This window comes from Manis javanica, chromosome 14 (genome assembly GCF_040802235.1).
Source record: "Manis javanica isolate MJ-LG chromosome 14, MJ_LKY, whole genome shotgun sequence".
Classification (NCBI taxonomy): Eukaryota; Metazoa; Chordata; class Mammalia; order Pholidota; family Manidae; genus Manis; species Manis javanica.
The window spans coordinates 10,214,792-10,233,415 of NC_133169.1; the positions used below are offsets into that span (position 1 = coordinate 10,214,792).

The following is an 18,624-nucleotide window of genomic DNA, read 5'->3' on the forward strand; positions in this document are numbered from 1 at the left end:
TCACGGGCGCACTAGGCTTTGGAGGGTAGTATGAGAGGGGTAAAAGTTAGACTGCAGGAGAGACTTCCGGCCAGGAAGAGACCGGGTGGCTGAGTTTCCCTCCTTAAAGATCCCAGAGAGCGGGAGTGACCCCAGACTAAAGCCAGGCTCCTCCTGCCTCAAGGGCACTGGGGACTTGCCTCCTCTGTAGAGGCCCGTTTATCTGGGCGGAGTGTAGGTGGAAGAGGTCGAGGTTGGGGATCCTGACTTGTGGGTTGGGGATGGCACTGGAGGCAGTCTGCCCCCTTCAGCCAATCTAGTAAAGGGATCTCCTGCCGCCCCCCCCACTGTGACTGCCACAGAGACAGCGGCTCCGACACTGGTTGTCATGGTTATAAGAGGAGCTAACTCCCATGGATTTGAAAGCGCTGGTGAGCTGGCACCTTCTGCTTTGCCTGCTCTCCCCTCCTCTCTGCGCATCTTCCCTCCGGCACTGAGGAGAGAGCGTACAGCAGCTCGGGGGCGAGCAGAGCTGGGGCTGGAGGTGGAGTGAGGACGTGGAGGTCTAGAGCCAGGGAGATGAGTGGCAACAGGAGGCAGCCCAGCCGCAGAGGCCAGGTAGGTCAGGGCCAGCTAGGCCCCTCGTGGCTGGCCTGGTCACTCCTCAACAGCTGCCCTGGATGCCCTGTGGCAGGCTCTGCTGTAGGAAGTGGTGTCTCTCCTGTAATCCCAGGCGGGCATCGCTCCCTCGCCTCTGCCCTTGGACTGTCTCTGTGGACCCCTCAGGCACCCTAGATTCTTCCAGCCTCACTTCCTGTCCCTGTCACCCCTTCTGCAGACCCGGGAGAAGGAGAAGATGAAGGAAGCCAAGGATGCCCGGTATACCAACGGGCATCTCTTCACCACCATCTCCGTTTCGGGCATGACCATGTGCTATGCCTGTAACAAGAGCATCACAGCCAAGGAAGCCCTCATCTGCCCAAGTAAGTTGTTGAGACCCTGGATGTCCTTCTGACTACCCACCGATCCTAATCTGTCCACCTACCCTTGCTGCCCTGGATGCATGAGGTTCTCTCTCCTCTTAGAGCCCCAGTAGGGCCCAAATGCCCGGGCCAGAAGCTTGATCCCTTGCTCACTCCCTTTTCTCATGCCAAGGGGTGGTGGTGGTCAGAGTGGGACTGTCTGGGGATAGGGGGAGGGGAGGCCAGGACGGCTCCCCTTGCAGCTGTCGCCTGCTGGGTATCCCTCGACTCCCTGAACAGCTGCTGAGGGTCAGGGGCACTGATTGGAGAAGGAGCAGGAATGTTGTGTATGGGAGGGGGTAGGGGCCCGGGTGGCAAGCTGGCAAGCTGCCGGCCTTGCAGCTGGTTCTGCCTGTCTTCCTGGGCAGAGCTGGACACTCAGGACTTCAGGGTCCCCTTGCCTTATCCCTCCCTTTCTTTCGCCTGGATGGAGCCTGAAATCTCTAAATCTCTGCAGTTTGAACCATAAGATAAGATTTGGACCCCAGTCTCAAATTCCTAGTCGGACTGGCTGCACAGTGAGAAAGAGGGACAATAACAGGAATGTGTGTGTTTGGGGAGGAGGGTTAGGACTCCTGGCTTCACCCATATCTGAGGGTAGCCCTGGATTTAGGAAGCATGAGTGATGAATTCTTCCTTCCCCAGGAGGGCCTATATGCCTGTACAGAGGGCTCCTGCTCTGTGCCTCCCCAAACCCCAATTTATGGCCAAGAGCTGCTTCTGATCATAGCTGGACTGGAGGTCTAGTGACCTGCAACTGAACAGGGGGATAAAATCTCCAGCTTCTGAATCCCACGGAACTCGTGGAAGGAACCCCCATGTGGGTCCCCAACTTCCTCACTGCTCAACTTAGAGTTAGGAGGATGAGAAGGGAACCCCAATCTAGATCCCTCTAGAGACCTAACAAATTCCTGATCCGGAAGCTTGTTGCCAGGGGAACCGGGGAGGTGGGCAGTGAGCGCTATTTTGAGAGCAGGTGGAAAGCGGAGGTTTGATCCAGAGGCACTGGGTGCTGGGGGTAGGAGAAGGGAGCTCCAGGGAATGGGGGCAGCCGCAGCCCCCGCTTCTGTCTGCCCTTCTGCCCCACCCTGCTCGCCTTGTATTTGTGGAAGTGAGCATGGTGCTGGGTATTGTCTGAAGGAGTTAGCAGAGTTTCCGGTGTTGGTGGACAGGGGAGGAAGCCAGAGAGGGCCAAGGGCTGAGGGCATGGCAGGAAAAGGGGCAGCCAGTGGTCCCAGAGCCTAGGCTCGGCTGCTACTCCTTTCCTCCCCTCTCCTACCCCATGGCGAGGTGGGGTGGGTGATGGGGAAAAGCAGATGGAGTGTGGGAGCTGTGGGTTTGCCTTAGTCTTTGCCTTAGTCGGAGAACAGGACTCTTCTGGGCCTGGAAGGGAGAAGGCAGAGAGACTGGAGTGGTGGCAAGTGGAGCTGAGCAACATAGAAGGCAGGCAGGCATGGCGGGAAGGGGCAGGGCATGGCCTGTCCGCACTCTACCACGGGGTCCGTCAGCCTTCCAAGTGCCCCCACCTGGCCAGTTCATCAGGACTGGGAGAACCCCCAGTTTCCATGTGGTTCAGTGGAAAGAGTGCAGCCTTTGGATTCATGCATGCCTGAGTTTAGATCCCAGCTCTCCCACTAGCCATATGACCTCTGGCAGGTGACTGAACCTCTCCGGAGATAGGTCCCTCATCTGTAAGACAAGGAGAACTGAGCCTACCTTGAAGTGTTGTTAGGATCACGTAAACGTGGACCACTTCCTAGGGGCTCAGGGGACAGTAGTTTCCCCTCCCTGCCCTTAGCCCCCCTCCCAGCTGCTCCTGCGCCATCTTCTGCTCCGTGGGTGTCCTCTCTTCCATCTGTGCTCCTTGAACTCATCTCTGGCAGCCAGTAACTCCTTCCCTCTAGTCCACCCCTCAGGTCACCTCTGAGTCGGGATTGCCCATCCCTCCTGAGTGTTTAATTGTACCCCCCCTCACCTCACACTCTGCTTGAAGGAAGGGGGAGGAGGGCAGAGAGGGACTGGGGTGTGGTGACGGTCAAGAAGTCTGGGCAGGGGGGCGTCTGCCACCGCACAGCCAGGGGGGGATGGGCCTCTGCATGTGGGTGTCCCCTCCTGTGCCACCCGCCGCCCCTTCACCCTCTCTACCCCACCCCCCCAGCCTGCAATGTGACTATCCACAACCGCTGTAAAGACACCCTCGCCAACTGTACCAAGGTCAAGCAGAAGGTGAGATGGCACGGAGGGCAGAGGGCTGGGGGAGAGGGCAGTGAGTGGGCGGCACCTCAGGCCTTCTCCAGTCACGCCTTACCCTGTGTTCCTCATCCCCTGTCCGCACTGCGGGGCAGCCAGACCCTCAGCCCCAGGCCTCAGGCCCCGAGGGGACCAGCCTACTGCTGGCTAACACTGGGCTTCGCCTCCTTGGTGCCCTTAACCGCTGTACAGCTTTCTCCCGAGGGGGCTGGCCACCCAGCTTCTGCCCTGTGGGAATGACCCTTAGGTGACAGCTCTCTTTGGTGTCTCTTGCGCTCTGTGTCACAGCAACAGAAAGCTGCCCTGCTGAAGAACAACACTGCCCTGCAGTCTGTTTCACTTCGCAGTAAGAGTGAGTAGCGAGGGGGCGCTGGGGACCCCTAGGACCCTGGACCCCAGGCCTTTCAGCTTGCGGACTCTGCTGCCCTCCTGAGGTCGTTCCTGGGCAAGGCACCTTCCTCCCTTCCATAGGAAGCTGATGGTGGGGCCTTAGCAACGTCCAGAGTCTTGGGCTCAGGAGCAGGACAGGGCTTGGGGTGGGAAGCCAGCTGAGCCTGGTTACTTCCTGTGCTATTATGTTAGTATTTACACTGCACTTGGGAGAGTTGGGGGCAGCTGTCAGGTATCAGTTCAGATGGCTTTGGTCTGGCGGAAAGAGCACGGTGCTTAGGCAAAAAGAACAGTCAGTCTGCTCAGCCACGGCGGAGTCACCCCACACAAGTCTCTTAACTTTTATGAGCTGGAGTTTGCTCATAGGCTTGTTTGGGGGAAGAGATAAGACAAAGCTCTTTATGAACTTGCAAGTATTGTGCAAGTATAAAGTAGCATTGCTGTCACCTCTTCCTTCGACTAGATGGGGAGGCCAAGGGAGAGTGGGAGAGGGCCTCATTTCTGTTGGGGGGTTCTGGGAGGCCTGAATCCCGGACAGGCACCCCGTTTGACATTTGCCTTGGTATTCCCCCACAGCCACCATCCGGGAGCGGCCCAGCTCTGCCATCTACCCCTCTGACAGCTTCCGGCAGTCCCTGCTGGGCTCCCGCCGCGGCCGCTCCTCCTTGTCTTTGGCCAAGAGTGTTTCCACCACCAACATTGCTGGGTGAGCCTCTGCTTGGGGAAGGGAGAGGCAGGCAGACAGTGCGGCAGTGGAGACGGGGGTGCTGAGAATCTCTCCCATCCCCAAGTCCAGAATTCTAGACAGATGGATAAGGGGAACTTGGGATGACTGACTGCCTCTCAGATCCTGGCCTTGGTCCCCCATGTGGAAAGGGAACTCTTGCCTGAGTCAGGGTGATGCAGCCAGCCTCCACTTCCCGCAGACACTTCAATGATGAGTCTCCCCTGGGGCTGCGCCGGATCCTCTCCCAGTCCACAGATTCCCTCAACATGCGGAACCGAACCCTGTCAGTGGAGTCCCTCATCGACGAAGGTGACTGTGCCCAGCCCTGGGGGAGGCCTGGTGGGAGCAGGCCTGGGAATGGCCGGGAGGGACCCAGGGGGAGAGAACCCGGCCTCTGAGTTATTTCTCCTGCACTGATGTCCAGGTGCAGAGGTGATCTACAATGAGCTGATGAGTGACTTCGAGATGGATGAGAAGGACTTTGCAGCTGATTCCTGGAGCCTGGCTGTGGACAGCAGCTTCTTACAGCAGCAAAAAAAGGAGGTGATGAAACAGCAGGATGTCATCTATGGTGAGCCAAGAAGACTACCCCTAGACTTCTCTTTCTTTACCGGGTCCTGTTTCCTGTGTCCTTCCTTCTGCCAATCCCTGCCTCTCAAGACCCTTTCCCCCTTATCCCCTTGGCCTCTGAGACCCTTGCCTGGCATCCCACAGGTTGCCGCTAGGCTCCCACCTTTCCATCTCCAAGGCTCCATCTTTATCCCTTCCTTCAATTTTTTGTCTTTACTCTTCGCTCTTTCCATGTCCAGCACCTTGCTGGGGATTATGGAAACTGAGACATGGAGAAAACAGTTCTTGCCCTCAAACAGCTTATAGCTTGATATAGGAAAGCATAAAGATAAAAAATGATCAGAAACGTTCCAAGTCATTATAATGCAAAATGTTAACCTGGCAAAGACCTTAAAAATCTCAAATGAGCCCAGAGGTCCCCAGCCTAGGCCCCACCAATTGTGGCCAAGCCAGGGTGGAGGTCAAATGTCCCATTGTCTCCACAGAGCTAATTCAGACGGAGCTGCACCATGTACGGACACTGAAGATCATGACCCGCCTCTTCCGCACAGGGATGCTGGAAGAGCTACAGCTGGAGCCGGGAGTGGTCCAGGGCCTGTTTCCTTGTGTGGATGAGCTCAGCGACATCCATACACGCTTCCTTAGCCAGCTGTTAGAACGCCGGCGCCAGGCCCTATGCCCTGGCAGCACCAGGAACTTTGTCATCCATCGCTTGGGTGACCTTCTCATCAGCCAGGTGGGGAAAGGCAGGGCCCGTGGGCAATATTCATGGAAGGACGTGTGACTAGCATGGGCATTTCTTGCCTCCAAACTTTCATGGGTAGAGCCTGGGAGAGCTGGAGAGGCAGGAAGCCCGCCTGTTTGGAGGGAGGCCAGAGGCATCCAGGGGGTCAGGGGTGGCCTTGGGGGCTATGCTGACCCGGGCTTGCTCCCCCGACTTCTAGTTCTCAGGTCCCAGTGCAGAGCAGATGCGTAAGACCTACTCAGAGTTCTGCAGCCGCCACACCAAGGCCTTAAAGCTCTATAAGGAGCTATATGCCCGAGACAAACGCTTCCAGCAATTCATCCGGGTGAGCAAACCTCTCCAGGACCCATACTCAGGGCCTCCCCATTCCTGGGGGGGCGCATATATGCTGCACCCACTGGGAGGTCAGGCGTTCACTAACCCTTGTGGACCCATCTGCTGGTGGAGCCTGCCGACAATGACCCCTCACAGTAGTAGTAGAGCAAGTGCTGTACACCACTTTGTCTGGTTGGTCGTCACAGTAAACCTGTGGCCTGGTCACACCCGGTTTCCAGACGCAGTCACCTGAGCCAGCGGGAGGTGGGAGCACCGTCGCTGAGGCTCCAAGTCCGGCATTCTTTCTGTTGCCCTCCCCTCTGACCCCACTCTGTCTAGCCCTGAGCCCTGCCTCTGCCCTTATAGAAAGTGACCCGCTCGGCTGTGCTGAAGCGGCATGGGGTACAGGAGTGCATCCTGCTGGTGACGCAGCGCATCACCAAGTACCCAGTGCTCATCAACCGGATCCTGCAGCATTCCCATGGTGAGGGAGGGCCCAGCGGGGCTGGGGGGGCTCTCTGCAGTGTGAGAAGGCTCAGGCTGGCCTACTGAAGGGTCGGGGTCACATGTGGAACCCTGGGCAGCCTCTGAAGCGGGGATTGAAACCCGGCGGGAAATGGGGCTGGCCTGAGGCTGAGCCATCCCACATGCCCACCTGGTGCCAGGGATTGAGGAGGAGCGCCAGGACCTGACAGCAGCCCTGGGGCTGGTGAAGGAGTTGTTGTCCAACGTGGACCAGGATGTGCACGAGCTGGAGAAGGGGGCCCGCCTGCAGGAGATCTACAACCGCATGGACCCTCGTGCCCAGACCCCAGTGCCTGGCAAGGGCCCCTTTGGCCGAGAGGAGCTTCTGCGGCGCAAACTTATCCATGATGGCTGCCTACTCTGGAAGACCGCAACCGGCCGGTTCAAAGGTCAGTGGTCAGCTTAGCAGGCCAGGCAAGAGCCCAGAGTCATATGTGGAGAGAGAGAAGCATCCAGCCCTTAGGACTTCTCTTTTTGCAGCTCTATACCCAGAGGGAGACCCAGTGGAAGGGAAAATGTGGTCTCCGCTACAGCAAAAGTCTGAATTCTGGATCTAAGTTCCTGGGCCATGCAGAGACTTCCTTGTCAGTATTTAGTCATTTCTTTGGTCTTTGCATGCCCATGGAGACTTACCAGTTCTGATGAGGAAGACAAGCTCCAGGACCAGAGGACAAGATTGGGGCTGAGATTGGACGGGAGCTTTGGTAACATGGCCAAAGTCCAAGAGAGAGGAACTGAGCCCAGGGAAGGACAGGCAGGGTACAGCAGAGGGGGTGTGTTGGGGGTGACATATACTTTCCCAGCCACTCTTCCCAGACTGCACTGGTCAAGCCTTTTGCTACCTAAATCAAGGCAGAAGAGCAGCAGGCCTTGGTTTTGGGGTGAAGAATAAGGGGCAAAAGTAAGCAGTGCTACCTGAAGCCAGAGTCTGCCTGAGGCCCTGGGGATGCCGTGAAATCCCCACTTGGGCTTGCAGATTGCAGTCCTCAGCAGCCACTTCCCTTGATCCCTTTCTCTCTTTCCCATCCCTCCCACACAGCAGCTAAGAATATAAACCCTGGGGGGTTAAAAATAGCAAGGCTGAAGAGCTTTATTTCTGAAGCATTTAGCAAAAGCCCTCCCCTTCTGTGTGCCCACAGTTTAGTAAGATCTCCAAGGGCAAAGGATGAGTGCGTTTCTTGACTGACATCTGTGTTTTATGGACTTGATTTTTGTTTTCCCCCTCAGTCTTAAGTATGAGACCTCATAGGATCTGAGAGCCTGGAAGGTGGGACAGAGAAGGAACATGAAAGGGGCCTGCTGGGGTTGAAAGAGACACAGGATTATCCAACTGGGGGAGAGGTGGATCTGGAACCCACCTCCACCTCCCTCCTGAGCACAGCATGAGAAGTGGGAAAATTCTGGGGCAGGGGGAATTTAGGCCGGATAGCCAAAAATGTCTTATGTTAGTTACTTGTTAGACATGGAATTTAAAGGCTGAAAAATGGTGGCCCTCCTGCTCTGGGAATCATTTTTACTCTCACAAAAATTCAGGAGCCTTTCACCTAGAAAGAACACACATGTGTTATATTACTGTGGAAAATTGCCTATGCAACTTTGGAGGCTTTGCAGAACCCCTGAAGCCCAGCAATGGTCCCCCTAGGTGTGTGTGGACCCCAGGTTAAGAAACCTGTGTGTTTTCTTCCAAGGCATTGGGTGATGCCTTGGGTCTCCTCAAGCCCAAGAAGCTTTTATCCAACAGCACATGCCCCGTCTTTTTGTTTTCCCTCGCATTTCTGAGCTTTAAGAATGGGAGGAGGGAGGTCTGCAAAGGTAGAGGGAGCAACCAGAGGGGAGAGAGTTCAGGAGGAACAGAATCAGGAGCTCAAACCTGACGGTTAGGCCTTGTCCTTGAGAAAGAGGGAAACAGCTGCTCAGACCCTCTAATGCTGACTGATCTCCCAACCTTTATCCCCCTGCCAGATGTGCTGATGCTGCTGATGACAGATGTGCTGTTGTTCCTCCAGGAGAAGGACCAGAAGTACATCTTTCCTGCCCTGGTGAGACCTTCCGCCTTCTTTCTCAGCACAGACAAGCCCTCCTTGCTTTCTTACCCAGGCCTGAAAGAATCCTGGACTCCTCCAGTCAAATAGCTATCATTGTAACCACTGCTATAGAGTAGGTAACAGGTATTGTTACTGTGTGCAGGTGCTTAACACCTATGAGGAAGGTGCATCATCATCCCCTTTTTGTAGATGAGGAAAGTAAAGCTCAAAGTTAATTGAATTGTCAAGGGTCACATAGGTTTCCAGGTTCACTCTGGTGTCAAAGCCTGGGCTCTTAACTGGCATTACAGGCTGACTCTGTACGTCTTTGAGTATTCCAGGAGTAAAGACCCAAATATCCAAGGATCAGGATTCCCAAGCTTGATCCTTCCTTTCTGACTGGCAGGACAAGCCCTCGGTGGTGTCACTGCAGAATCTAATCGTAAGGGACATCGCCAACCAGGAGAAAGGGATGTTTCTGATCAGTGCGGCCCCACCTGAAATGTACGAGGTCCACACGGCATCCAGGGACGACCGGAGCACCTGGATCAGAGTCATTCAGCAGAGTGTGCGCATGTGAGTGTGTGTATGGCCTCAGGGTCCCTGCAGGCCACAGTACTCCCCCTGGAACAGAACCCAGGCTTAGAGTGGAGAGGCAGAGGCTGAGGGAGAGACAAGATGGCCCAAGGTAAAGGAGGTCATCTCTGTTCTCAAATCCTGTAAAGTCGTATTTTATAGCATGACAACCCTGCCCACCTTCCAGATGCAGCATGAGCTGCCCAGCATTGCATGGTGGCAGACCTACCAGCCAACAGTACCATCTCAGCTGCACGCACAACGTGGTCTGTAGGCAGTGGGCTATGATTTGGATTGTATTGCATTTTACCTTGATGTTCTGAAAATGAGTGCAAAGCGAATGAAAGCATTGATATTAGACATAAGAGGAGCAACTCTCATAAACAAACTCTATACAGTAGAGGCAAGAAGGTAACCCTTTATCTGTGCGCTAAAGCAGATCTTTAGCTTCTGTTGGACATACATCAGGAGTGAGGCAGCCCACTCCGTCTGTTGTGATGGAAAAAGTCAAGTCAAGTAAAATGTTGGAAATGGATTCTGGGAAGATTATGCCTAAAAAAACTCAATTAGGGTGTTTATAATGTTTTTTTGGCTTTCAGAGAATGGATGCTCCTTTACTTTATAAATAATATGTAAACCTTTTTTTTTTTTTTTTTTGCATTTCTGCAACTTACTTTTAAACAGATTTTTCAGAAATGCATACAAAAGCGTGAAATTGCCTATCTTAGAAAAACAGTCCAAAATACCTGTCCCATTGACATAGATCCATAGTGGTCTCTTTATTGATAGTATTAATATTTGTAATTGTGAAAATTAAAACTAATATTATTCTTTTTAATTGTTTATTGAGTTTCTGCCATGTTGAAAGTACTGTTACATTATTTCATGTAATCCTAACAAAAAACCTGTGAGGAAGATATTATCCCCATTTTTCAGATGAGGAAATAGAGAGGATACCACCTGGTAAATAGCGGAGCCAGGATTTGAACCCAGTTTGCTTGATGCCAAAGCATGTAGTTGGCCCTCAGCACTGTGCTGCTTCTCCAGGTGACCTTTGGGGAGGTATATATACGCCAGTAAATACAGAATCAGTGCTAAGAAAAGGAGAGGGCCAAGAGTGAATGAAGCCGCTGAGTCTTATCAGGGTAGCATAGAGCATGTTCGGGAAAGAGGGAAGACTTGATTCCCGGTTTGTAATCTAACTTCCCCCAACCCACCCAACCTGTTATCCCTCCAGATGCCCATCCAGGGAGGACTTCCCCCTGATTGAGACAGAGGATGAAGCTTATCTGCGGCGAATCAAGAGTAAGTCCACCCACAAAGCTTGTTAAATAATTTATGATGTACCACACAGTGGAATACTATGGAACTATTTAAAAAAGTTAGATGGCTCTATGAGGGCTGATGTAAGTAGATCCATAACCAAAATATATTGTTAAGTGAAAAAAGCAAAGTTTAAAACAATAAACTGTTACCCCTGGTGTAAAAATGAGGATAGATATATATCATAGGTATCTTTGTGTGTGTTTGTGTGTAACATCTCTAAAAGATAAGATATTACTACTCTAGAAAGATAAGATGTTATTATTATTGCCTCTGGGAATGGGAACTAGGTCGAGACAGTAACTTATTACTTTTTTACTATATTAGAGTGTGACTTAACTGCTGTACAAAAAGACTAACAAAAACCAGTTGCTTAAACAAGATAGAAGATTATTTCTCTCCATATAGCAGTCCAGAAGTGGGAAGTGCAGGTTAATAGTGCAGCTCTACCACCTTCAACATGAAGATTCTCCACTTCTGCGTGCAAAATGGCTACTCCCAACTACTGCTGTCACATCTGGAACCCAGCAAGCAGGGAGGGGTAAAGGAATAAGGAGAATTTATACCCATTTCTTTTAAGGGAAGATCTGGAAGACACGCACATCCATTGGCCAGAATTTAGTCACGTGGTAATGTCTAGCTGCAAGTCAGGCTGGGAAATGCAGTCTAACTGGGCGGTCATTTGCCCAGATGAAACGTACCCACATTTTCTAATGAAAGGAAGTTGGGGAGAATGAAAACTGGTAGTCTGAGTCTCTGCCACAGATTGGTTTTTTTTTGTTTTTAAAACAAAAGTGGTGTGTTCTTTTTTCCCCCAAAAAAAGTGTTTTTCTTTTTTGTAAATGCCAAACAAACAAAATTAAGTTCTACCACTCTGGCCAGAGCTGGTCCCTAGCCCCTAGGGCTGCCCCTCCACTACTGCCTCTTGTGGGTGCCCCAGACGGCTCCCGTGTGCTCACCTGCCCCCTATCCACAGTGGAGCTCCAGCAAAAAGACCGGGCTTTGGTGGAGCTGCTGCAAGAGAAGGTCGGGCTGTTTGCCGAGATGGCGCATTTCCAGGTGGAAGAGGATGGCAGCAGTGGGACGCCCCTGCCTACCCTGCCCAGGGGCCTTTTCCGCTCTGAGTCCCTTGAGTCCCCGCGTGGTGAGCGGCTGCTGCTGGATGCCATCCGTGAGGGTAAGGGAGCTCCTAGGGAAAAGTCCAGTCTCATCCACTCACCATCACAGAATATGGACACATGGCTGGATCTGGATACATAAGACATGGGGAATGTCAACCGCATTGTCCATAAACTCCTTGAGTGCCTGTTTGGTGCTCGGTGCTGGGAATACTATGGTACTGTTTTAAAAAGTGATATGGCTCTATGAGGGCTGGTGTAGATCCGTAACCAAAATATATTATTAAGTGAAAAGAGCAAGGTTTGCTACTTTGGACACTTGGCTGCTATTTAACATTTCAATTCCTGCATAAACTTGTGCTGCCTCTCAGGCACCTTTAATGACCTTTGCCTGGCATGTAGTGGTATGAGTGGGGGCATTATTCCCCCAGATGCCTGAATGTTCGTGTGGATTGGGTGACTGTCATCTCCTCCCATTCCCCACAGGGTCTGTGTCACTCCTGTCCTCACCTCTTCCTCTTTCCCCTCAGTGGAGGGCCTGAAGGACCTGCTCGTGGGGCCTGGAGTGGAGCTGCTCTTGACGCCGCGGGAACCAGCCTTGCCGATGGAAGCAGACAGCAGTGGCACCACAAGTCCTGGGGTCACTGCCAGTGAGTGCCAGGGCAGGGGACCCAAGGTAGTGGGTGGGAGGAGTTAAAGAGAATGGGGTGGCACTAGGGACCGAGTGGTGCCAGGGCCCTAGGAAAGTGAGCTCGGCCCATTCTTTTCCCTTTCTCAACAGATGGTGAGGCCAGAACCTTCAATGGCTCAATTGAGCTCTGCCGAGCTGACTCAGACTCCAGCCAGAAGGTGGGTTCTCAGGAGGTGTCAGGACTTGGCTAGAGGGTGGTAATGGACAGCTGGCCTATAGGACCTTGACCCAGAGCTATCAGGAACAGGCACCAGGGATGTGTTTGCCTGCTGATTGCCCAACCTTCCCCATTTCTGCAGGATCGAAATGGAAATCAGCTGAGATCTCCTCAGGAGGTGAGATGGGAATCTCATGGTTTAGGACGCTGAAGGGAGGATGGTCTCAGTCTGAGAAACTGGAGCCCAGTTTGGAGTGGTGTGGGGGAGCATCTACCCCTCAGCCTTATCCACATACCCACACTTACTCAATTTCTGAGCAATTTGCCCATCCTTAAGCTTGGACTCTGTTCCCACCCTCTCCTCTGTCCTCAGGAAGCATTACAACGATTGGTCAACCTCTACGGGCTTCTGCATGGCCTGCAGGTCAGTGGGGCGAGGGCTGGGAAGGGGAGGGGCCAGACCGGAGCTGCCTGTTCTCTTGTTTAGGTGGGGTAGAGTCATCTTAAGGGGCCTTCCTAAGGGCCCCCCGGACCCTGCCCCAATTCATGCTCTGCAGGAATCATGCCCTGCGTCCGGGGGAATGAGGGTGAGGGGTGGTAGAACCGGGGTTCTGATAAACCCACCTGTCCCCATTCCCCTCCAAGGCGGCTGTGGCCCAGCAGGACACGTTGATGGAAGCCCGGTTCCCCGAGGGCCCCGAGCGGCGGGAGAAGCTGTCCAGAACCAACTCTCGGGATGGGGAGGCTGGCAGAGCTGGGGCTACTACCCCTGCGGCTCCTGAAAAGCAGGCCACGGAACTGGCGTTACTGCAGCGGCAACACGCGCTGTTGCAGGAGGAGCTGCGGCGCTGCCGGCGGCTGGGTGAGGAGCGGGCGACCGAGGCTGGCAGCCTGGAAGCCCGGCTCCGGGAAAGCGAACAGGCCCGGGCTCTGCTGGAGCGGGAGGCCGAAGAGGCTCGCAGGCAGCTGGCCGCCTTGGGCCAGACCGAACCGCTCCCAGCCGAGGCTCCCTGGGCCCGCAGGCCTCTGGATCCTCGGCGCCGTAGCCTCCCTGCAGGCGATGCCCTGTACTTGAGTTTCACCCCACCACAGGTAAGGAAGCTAGAGTCGTGAGCTGACCTGGCACGGACATGGGGGTCCATGGGAGAACCTGAAAGGAACCGGGGATTTGAGCCCAAAAGAAATTGGCAGTAGACCTGAAGGATGTTAAGATACTGGCTGGAGAACCGAAAAATGTAGCTGGGTGCAGAACGAAACCCGTCAGCGGGAGAGGTGCTGAGAGAGAGTCCAGCATGGGGCTCAGCAGGCCTGCTGCCCCAAGACGAGCAGGCTCTGCTGTCATCACACTGCTCAGTCCCTGGCCTGCTCTGCTCCGTCTGCTGTCCACAGCCCAGCCGAGGCCACGACCGCCTGGACTTGCCTGTGACTGTCCGCTCCGTCCATCGACCCTTTGAGGACCGAGAGAGGCAGGAGCTGGGCAGCCCTGAGGAGCGGCTGCAAGATAGCAGTGACCCTGACACCGGCAGCGAGGAGGAAGGCAGCGGCCGTCTCTCTCCGCCCCACAGTCCACGAGGTGAGACCCTGCAGAGACATGGACTAGAAGTGAGGTGCAACCTGGGACAGACCCTTGGGCTGTGGTTCCAAAAGGGAGGCTGCATCGAGTACAGAACATTTGGGATGGTCCCTGCCTAACCGCTGAGGTCTACAGCAACTCTTGGGAGGGATACACAGGATTTCCCATTTTTTCCGATGGTGAATGGTTGGTGGAACTCCAGGGTGTAAAAAAATGTAGGGACCTCTCCTTCTCCAGTAAGTCGCTGATTCCTAGCCTTTTAAAGTAAACAAATTTCAAAGACCTCAAAAACCAAAGTTCTTAGAGTTGGTTCAGGAAATACAGGACAACCTAAAGCTACCATGACTTCATATAATAATCTTAAAATATTTTGTATCCCATTAATCAGATTGTATCTTCAAATGCTTACAGAGTGTACAGAGTAGGAGGTGTGGGTACATTACTTAACTTTGTTGGTAGGTTTCTCGGGTGAAACCTCTGCTTACTCACTAACTTTGCCCCACACCCGCTTCAGATTTCACCCGAATGCAGGACATCCCAGAAGAGACAGAGAGTCGCGATGGGGAGCCTGGAGCTTCAGAGAGCTAAGGGGGCCCCTCCCCCTGGCCTGTGCCCCCTGGAAGGACATTACTGAGGGAGGCAAACCTTGGGGACTCCAGTCTGCCGATGACAAGGGAACTTTTAAAAGAACTGCTGATGGTCCCTGCCACCTGTCGGGGTCCTTGGATACCTGGGGCCGGTCTGGAAGCTGGGGGAATGAGGCCACAGCGCCCTCTGGTGGCGTCCAGAAGCTGCACCACAGATGCCAGTTTTTCATGCCTTCTTCCCTCTACTTTAGGAAAATTTATTTATTTATTGTTTATTAGTTGTGGAGGGAGAGGGGATTTAGAGGACCAGGGACATGGGAACCAAGCCATAGGGATCGGGGGGCCTTGTCCTTTAACACTACTGGGGTTTATTCGGGCTCCACCATGCAGCTGCTGGGGTCTAGCCCTGACCCCCTCCCCAGCAACCCCCCTCCTGGAGGAGAGGCAGCAGCCTTAGGGCCCAGCTGCCCCTTCCAGAAGGGCTGTGGGCGGGGCCATGTCCTCTCCCTTTCCCCTCAACCTCTTAACTGCTGTCCTCCCTTCTCTCCATCCTCCATGGAAACCCCAGGGAGATGACCTGGCTTCCTGGAGTCGATGGAATAGAGGTTGAAGTGGCCATAATGGTTTGTAAGGGGTTGAGGGGGGAAAAAAAACCCACAGGGACCAGAATGTTATTTTTTGTTGTTGTTTTCTTTTTTTGTACCAAAGCCAACTGCACGTGTTTTATATTTTTAAGAGAAGATTATAGGCAATTAGAGATCGCAGCCTTCTATCTCCACATCTCTGAAGAATTTGAGGTGGGGGGAACAATGGCTTCTTCCCTCATCTGTACTAATGGGGGACCTGTTCTGACCTCTTCCCCAGCCATTTGGGGAAAAAAGTTCTAGGGTGAGTTGGGCAATTTCTATGAACCCTGACCTCATCCCCCACCACAGCAACCATGACCTGAAACCTCAGTGTGAATTGGGGGGACTTTTTTAATGGATTCCCTCCTAGTACCCACCAGCCCCAGCCATTTTTTTCTGCCAATTTGATTGTAAAAAAAAAGATAAAAGCAGGGAAAATTAAAGACCTGGAACCCCGTGAAATGCTGTCTCTTGATGTCTGCCAGTTGCAAGGGTGCTGGTTGGGGTTGGGGGAGCCGTGCGCACCAGGCAGTGACCTATGCTCTCTGAAAGGGGCCCTTCCTCTCACAGGAGGGCAGACTGCCTCACTGCACTGAGCCCTAGCAGAGGAAACCGCTGCCAAACCTCTTTTGTTGTTGATATTTAAGGATTGAAAGTCGTTGAAATACAAGGATAAAAATGAAGGGCACTTAGGTTTAGGTTTGGTGGCTGTGGGGGATTCCAATGTTAGAAAACTTTATTTTCATCTCTGCATGCATGCTGAGAAACTGCATTAGCCCATAGCCCATTCCCTCCCTTTGGGCACAGTTCCTGTGAGCCTCTCCCCTGTGCCATGCATTTCCAGATTCAGGCCCCCCCCCCACTCTGCCCTTGTCCTCAGGGGCAGAGCCCTGGGGTAACCTCTAAGATGTTCCCCTCATAGAAGCTGCTCATTTGCTCTTTGCCTTTTCGAGAGGCTGTGAGAGATGAGGTTGGTTTCAGTTCTTGTTTTGGGTTAATTTTATGTTCTGTTCCTGGTTAACACCCTACTTTGGACCTGGGGGGAGGGGAGGTGGAGAGAGACTAGAGCTATATGAATGCAGGCTTAGGCACACATACCTCTGTTGGCACCCATGGGGTGAGATGAGAAGGATGGGGCTCCAGACCTCAGCTGGGAAGAGGGATTAAAACTGCCTGGGGGGCAGGCTGGGGGTTAGCAGCCAGCACCCTCCACTCCTGTCATTCTCACCCACCAGCATCTGGCTATTGCGAGGTGATTTCTCATCCAGTACATCCATTATGAAATCAGTGAGGTTAGGAATTATTCTCAAGTTGAACAGACAAGGGGAAACCTGGGTGTAGAAAGATTGCCAGGCCGGGAGGGTGAGGGTGTCGGGGAGGGGCAACCCTCCACACTGCAGTCCCCTACTTCCCTTCCTTGGCTACTCTGCATGAAAATACCAGAGCTCCAAGTGTCAAATACGCTGACACATGGCTCAGCAGCTGCCTGCCACGTCACCTAGAGCGTCTGGGACCCAAATCTGTAAAGGTAATGGTGGAGGGAGGAAGACTAGTGGACCGGAGACTCCTAGGTCACATCCAAGGACACCCAAGATTGGGGAATGCAGCCTCCGGCATTCTCACTCAGATCCAGTGAACGATGTTGGTCAGGAGAGAAGCAGAAACCTGGAGGCACAGAGCCCAGAGAGGGTACAGAGAAGCCACAGCTCAGGGGAGAACAGCCCTGTGTTATTCCCAGCAGCACCAACCCTCCTGCCGCCCCCTGGCCAAATCTCCCTCTGCATCTTGGCCCTGATCTATGTCACACTTTTCTCTGATGGGGAGATTAATCCGGAGATGAGTCTCTCTCACATCATTCTGTCTGCTGTGCCTAATCCCATTTTGGGAAACTTAACTCTGTCCTTCCTGGTGCCATTTCAAAGCTCTGTGGCTTTGTGCTCTAGGAAGCCAGGGCCCGGCCTCTAGCCACAATGCCTTCCTTCCCTCACTAGAGGAGCTTCAAGCTGGTGGGGTCTAGTCACCCCCCGCGCTCCCGCCCCTGTCGCTGCACCCTCACCTACCTCTGCTACTCCTCTCCAAGGGTAGGTCTACATGCATTCATTCATTTCTGACTTGGACCTGTTTAAACTGTCAATGTTTACCTCTAGGCCCCATAAAACAGAAATGCCCCCAGAGGAGCCAATATCCGGTGCCCAGCAAAGCCATCAGAGTAGCTGGGGAGGGGCGGGGGCAGCAATAGGCGGTTTCCATCCTCTTGAATTGTCTGGGAACAGACCTAGAGTTCTGGAAACAGTTTAAACATTATCAAAAAGAGGAAATTAAACACTGAGGGGCTAATTAAATCTCTTTAATGTTGCATAATATGTTGGGAATTGGATGGCTGTTTAGAGCCTCTTCTGCTCAGTTAACTGGATGGAGCTGGTGCGGACAGGGTTTGTAGGCACCGAGGCCACCCTCACTGGGGCTTCCTGCCCTGCTCCGAGCTATTGCTCTGGGCTCTTGAGTGGCCAGAGTTGTCCTGAGTTACAAGACACACCAGAGCTTGGGGGTGGTGGTGATGGGGGGGGAGCAATGAGAATGGAAGCTCCACCCATATTCCCTCTACCTCCTCCCTCCCTTCCAGGGACTGGTCCCCAGAAAGTCCCTTCTGATGGCTAACCTTTGCCATTGTTGGGTCTCTGGATATGGAAACCAAAGGGAAGCCCCCTGCCTTGAAGAAGAACACACTTTCAAGAGGGGCTTGAAGAGACAGCCCCTTGCTCAGTTCTTCATATAAAACTAATTTCACTGCAGAGCATGTAAAAATCATTCCAGATGGTTCCCATCCCCATTATTTCCTCCCTTTCCTTCTCTCTGCCTTCTTTTTACATGAAGTGTAAGAATAACAGCTGAGCATTCTATTTCAGGCACTGTTGAATTCTCCACTGCACATTTTACAGATGAGGAAACAGGTACAGAGAAGTGGGGTAACATACCGAGGTCCCACAGCCGGTGAGCGTCAGAGTGAGGACGATGACTTCAGTGTTCTCCCACCTCCACTCTGACACTCGGAGCTAAGTACTGGGATCAGAGGAAGACTAACAGCACTTCCCGTAGTTTCCACTTCTCGGCACACACCGTTAGCCTCCTCCTCTGCCGGCCCCCTTCTGCATCTCTTACTCCTCTACGTCCCACCCACATCCTTGACACATCATGAGCTTCATTTCTCCCTCCAAATCCTGACTGAAGGAGGGACACACAGGCTCTCCCGGCCAGCGCCAGGGTTTCGCAATCAGGGCTTGGCTGGTACCAGCAATCCAGCAGGACCTCACGCGAGGCATCTCCCTGCAGGGGAGGTACGGCTCTTTGCAGCTCTGGTCTTTTGCAGGCACCATGTTTCTGTGGGCACCACTGAGAAGGTGAGAAGGTGGAAATGGCCAGGAAAGG

General features: G+C 53.3%; 1 protein-coding gene and 1 long non-coding RNA gene across 8 annotated transcripts in view; one reads left to right on the plus strand and one right to left on the minus strand.

Moving 5' to 3' along the window:
* Nucleotides 1-15,660, plus strand: part of ARHGEF2 (Rho/Rac guanine nucleotide exchange factor 2) — a 46,128-nt gene extending 30,468 nt beyond the window's left edge. For 6 of the 7 annotated variants that reach the window (XM_017673006.3, XM_073221797.1, XM_073221796.1 and 3 more), the window contains 21 exons: nucleotides 818-962; nucleotides 3,160-3,227; nucleotides 3,540-3,603; nucleotides 4,218-4,347; nucleotides 4,568-4,677; nucleotides 4,793-4,939; nucleotides 5,424-5,674; nucleotides 5,883-6,008; nucleotides 6,365-6,482; nucleotides 6,664-6,912; nucleotides 8,486-8,562; nucleotides 8,954-9,123; nucleotides 10,361-10,428; nucleotides 11,423-11,623; nucleotides 12,095-12,214; nucleotides 12,346-12,413; nucleotides 12,555-12,590; nucleotides 12,786-12,836; nucleotides 13,058-13,504; nucleotides 13,802-13,985; nucleotides 14,500-15,660. In XM_017673006.3, coding sequence (XP_017528495.2) covers nucleotides 818-962; nucleotides 3,160-3,227; nucleotides 3,540-3,603; nucleotides 4,218-4,347; nucleotides 4,568-4,677; nucleotides 4,793-4,939; nucleotides 5,424-5,674; nucleotides 5,883-6,008; nucleotides 6,365-6,482; nucleotides 6,664-6,912; nucleotides 8,486-8,562; nucleotides 8,954-9,123; nucleotides 10,361-10,428; nucleotides 11,423-11,623; nucleotides 12,095-12,214; nucleotides 12,346-12,413; nucleotides 12,555-12,590; nucleotides 12,786-12,836; nucleotides 13,058-13,504; nucleotides 13,802-13,985; nucleotides 14,500-14,573 — 2,904 coding nt within the window. In that variant the 3' untranslated portion in view covers nucleotides 14,574-15,660. Of the gene's footprint in view, nucleotides 1-249; nucleotides 598-817; nucleotides 963-3,159; nucleotides 3,228-3,539; nucleotides 3,604-4,217; nucleotides 4,348-4,567; nucleotides 4,678-4,792; nucleotides 4,940-5,423; nucleotides 5,675-5,882; nucleotides 6,009-6,364; nucleotides 6,483-6,663; nucleotides 6,913-8,485; nucleotides 8,563-8,953; nucleotides 9,124-10,360; nucleotides 10,429-11,422; nucleotides 11,624-12,094; nucleotides 12,215-12,345; nucleotides 12,414-12,554; nucleotides 12,591-12,785; nucleotides 12,837-13,057; nucleotides 13,505-13,801; nucleotides 13,986-14,499 lie in introns of those variants that run through there. The other variant, XM_017673009.3, reaches the window with a different exon arrangement.
* A 135-nt stretch (nucleotides 15,661-15,795) lies between these two features.
* Nucleotides 15,796-18,577, minus strand: LOC118972098 (uncharacterized). Its single transcript, XR_005060906.2, has 3 exons — nucleotides 18,174-18,577; nucleotides 17,340-17,481; nucleotides 15,796-16,863 (listed from the first exon to the last, which is right to left on the minus strand). It is a non-coding gene; the product is annotated as an uncharacterized lncRNA (long non-coding RNA).
* Nucleotides 18,578-18,624: the final 47 nt, after the last annotated feature.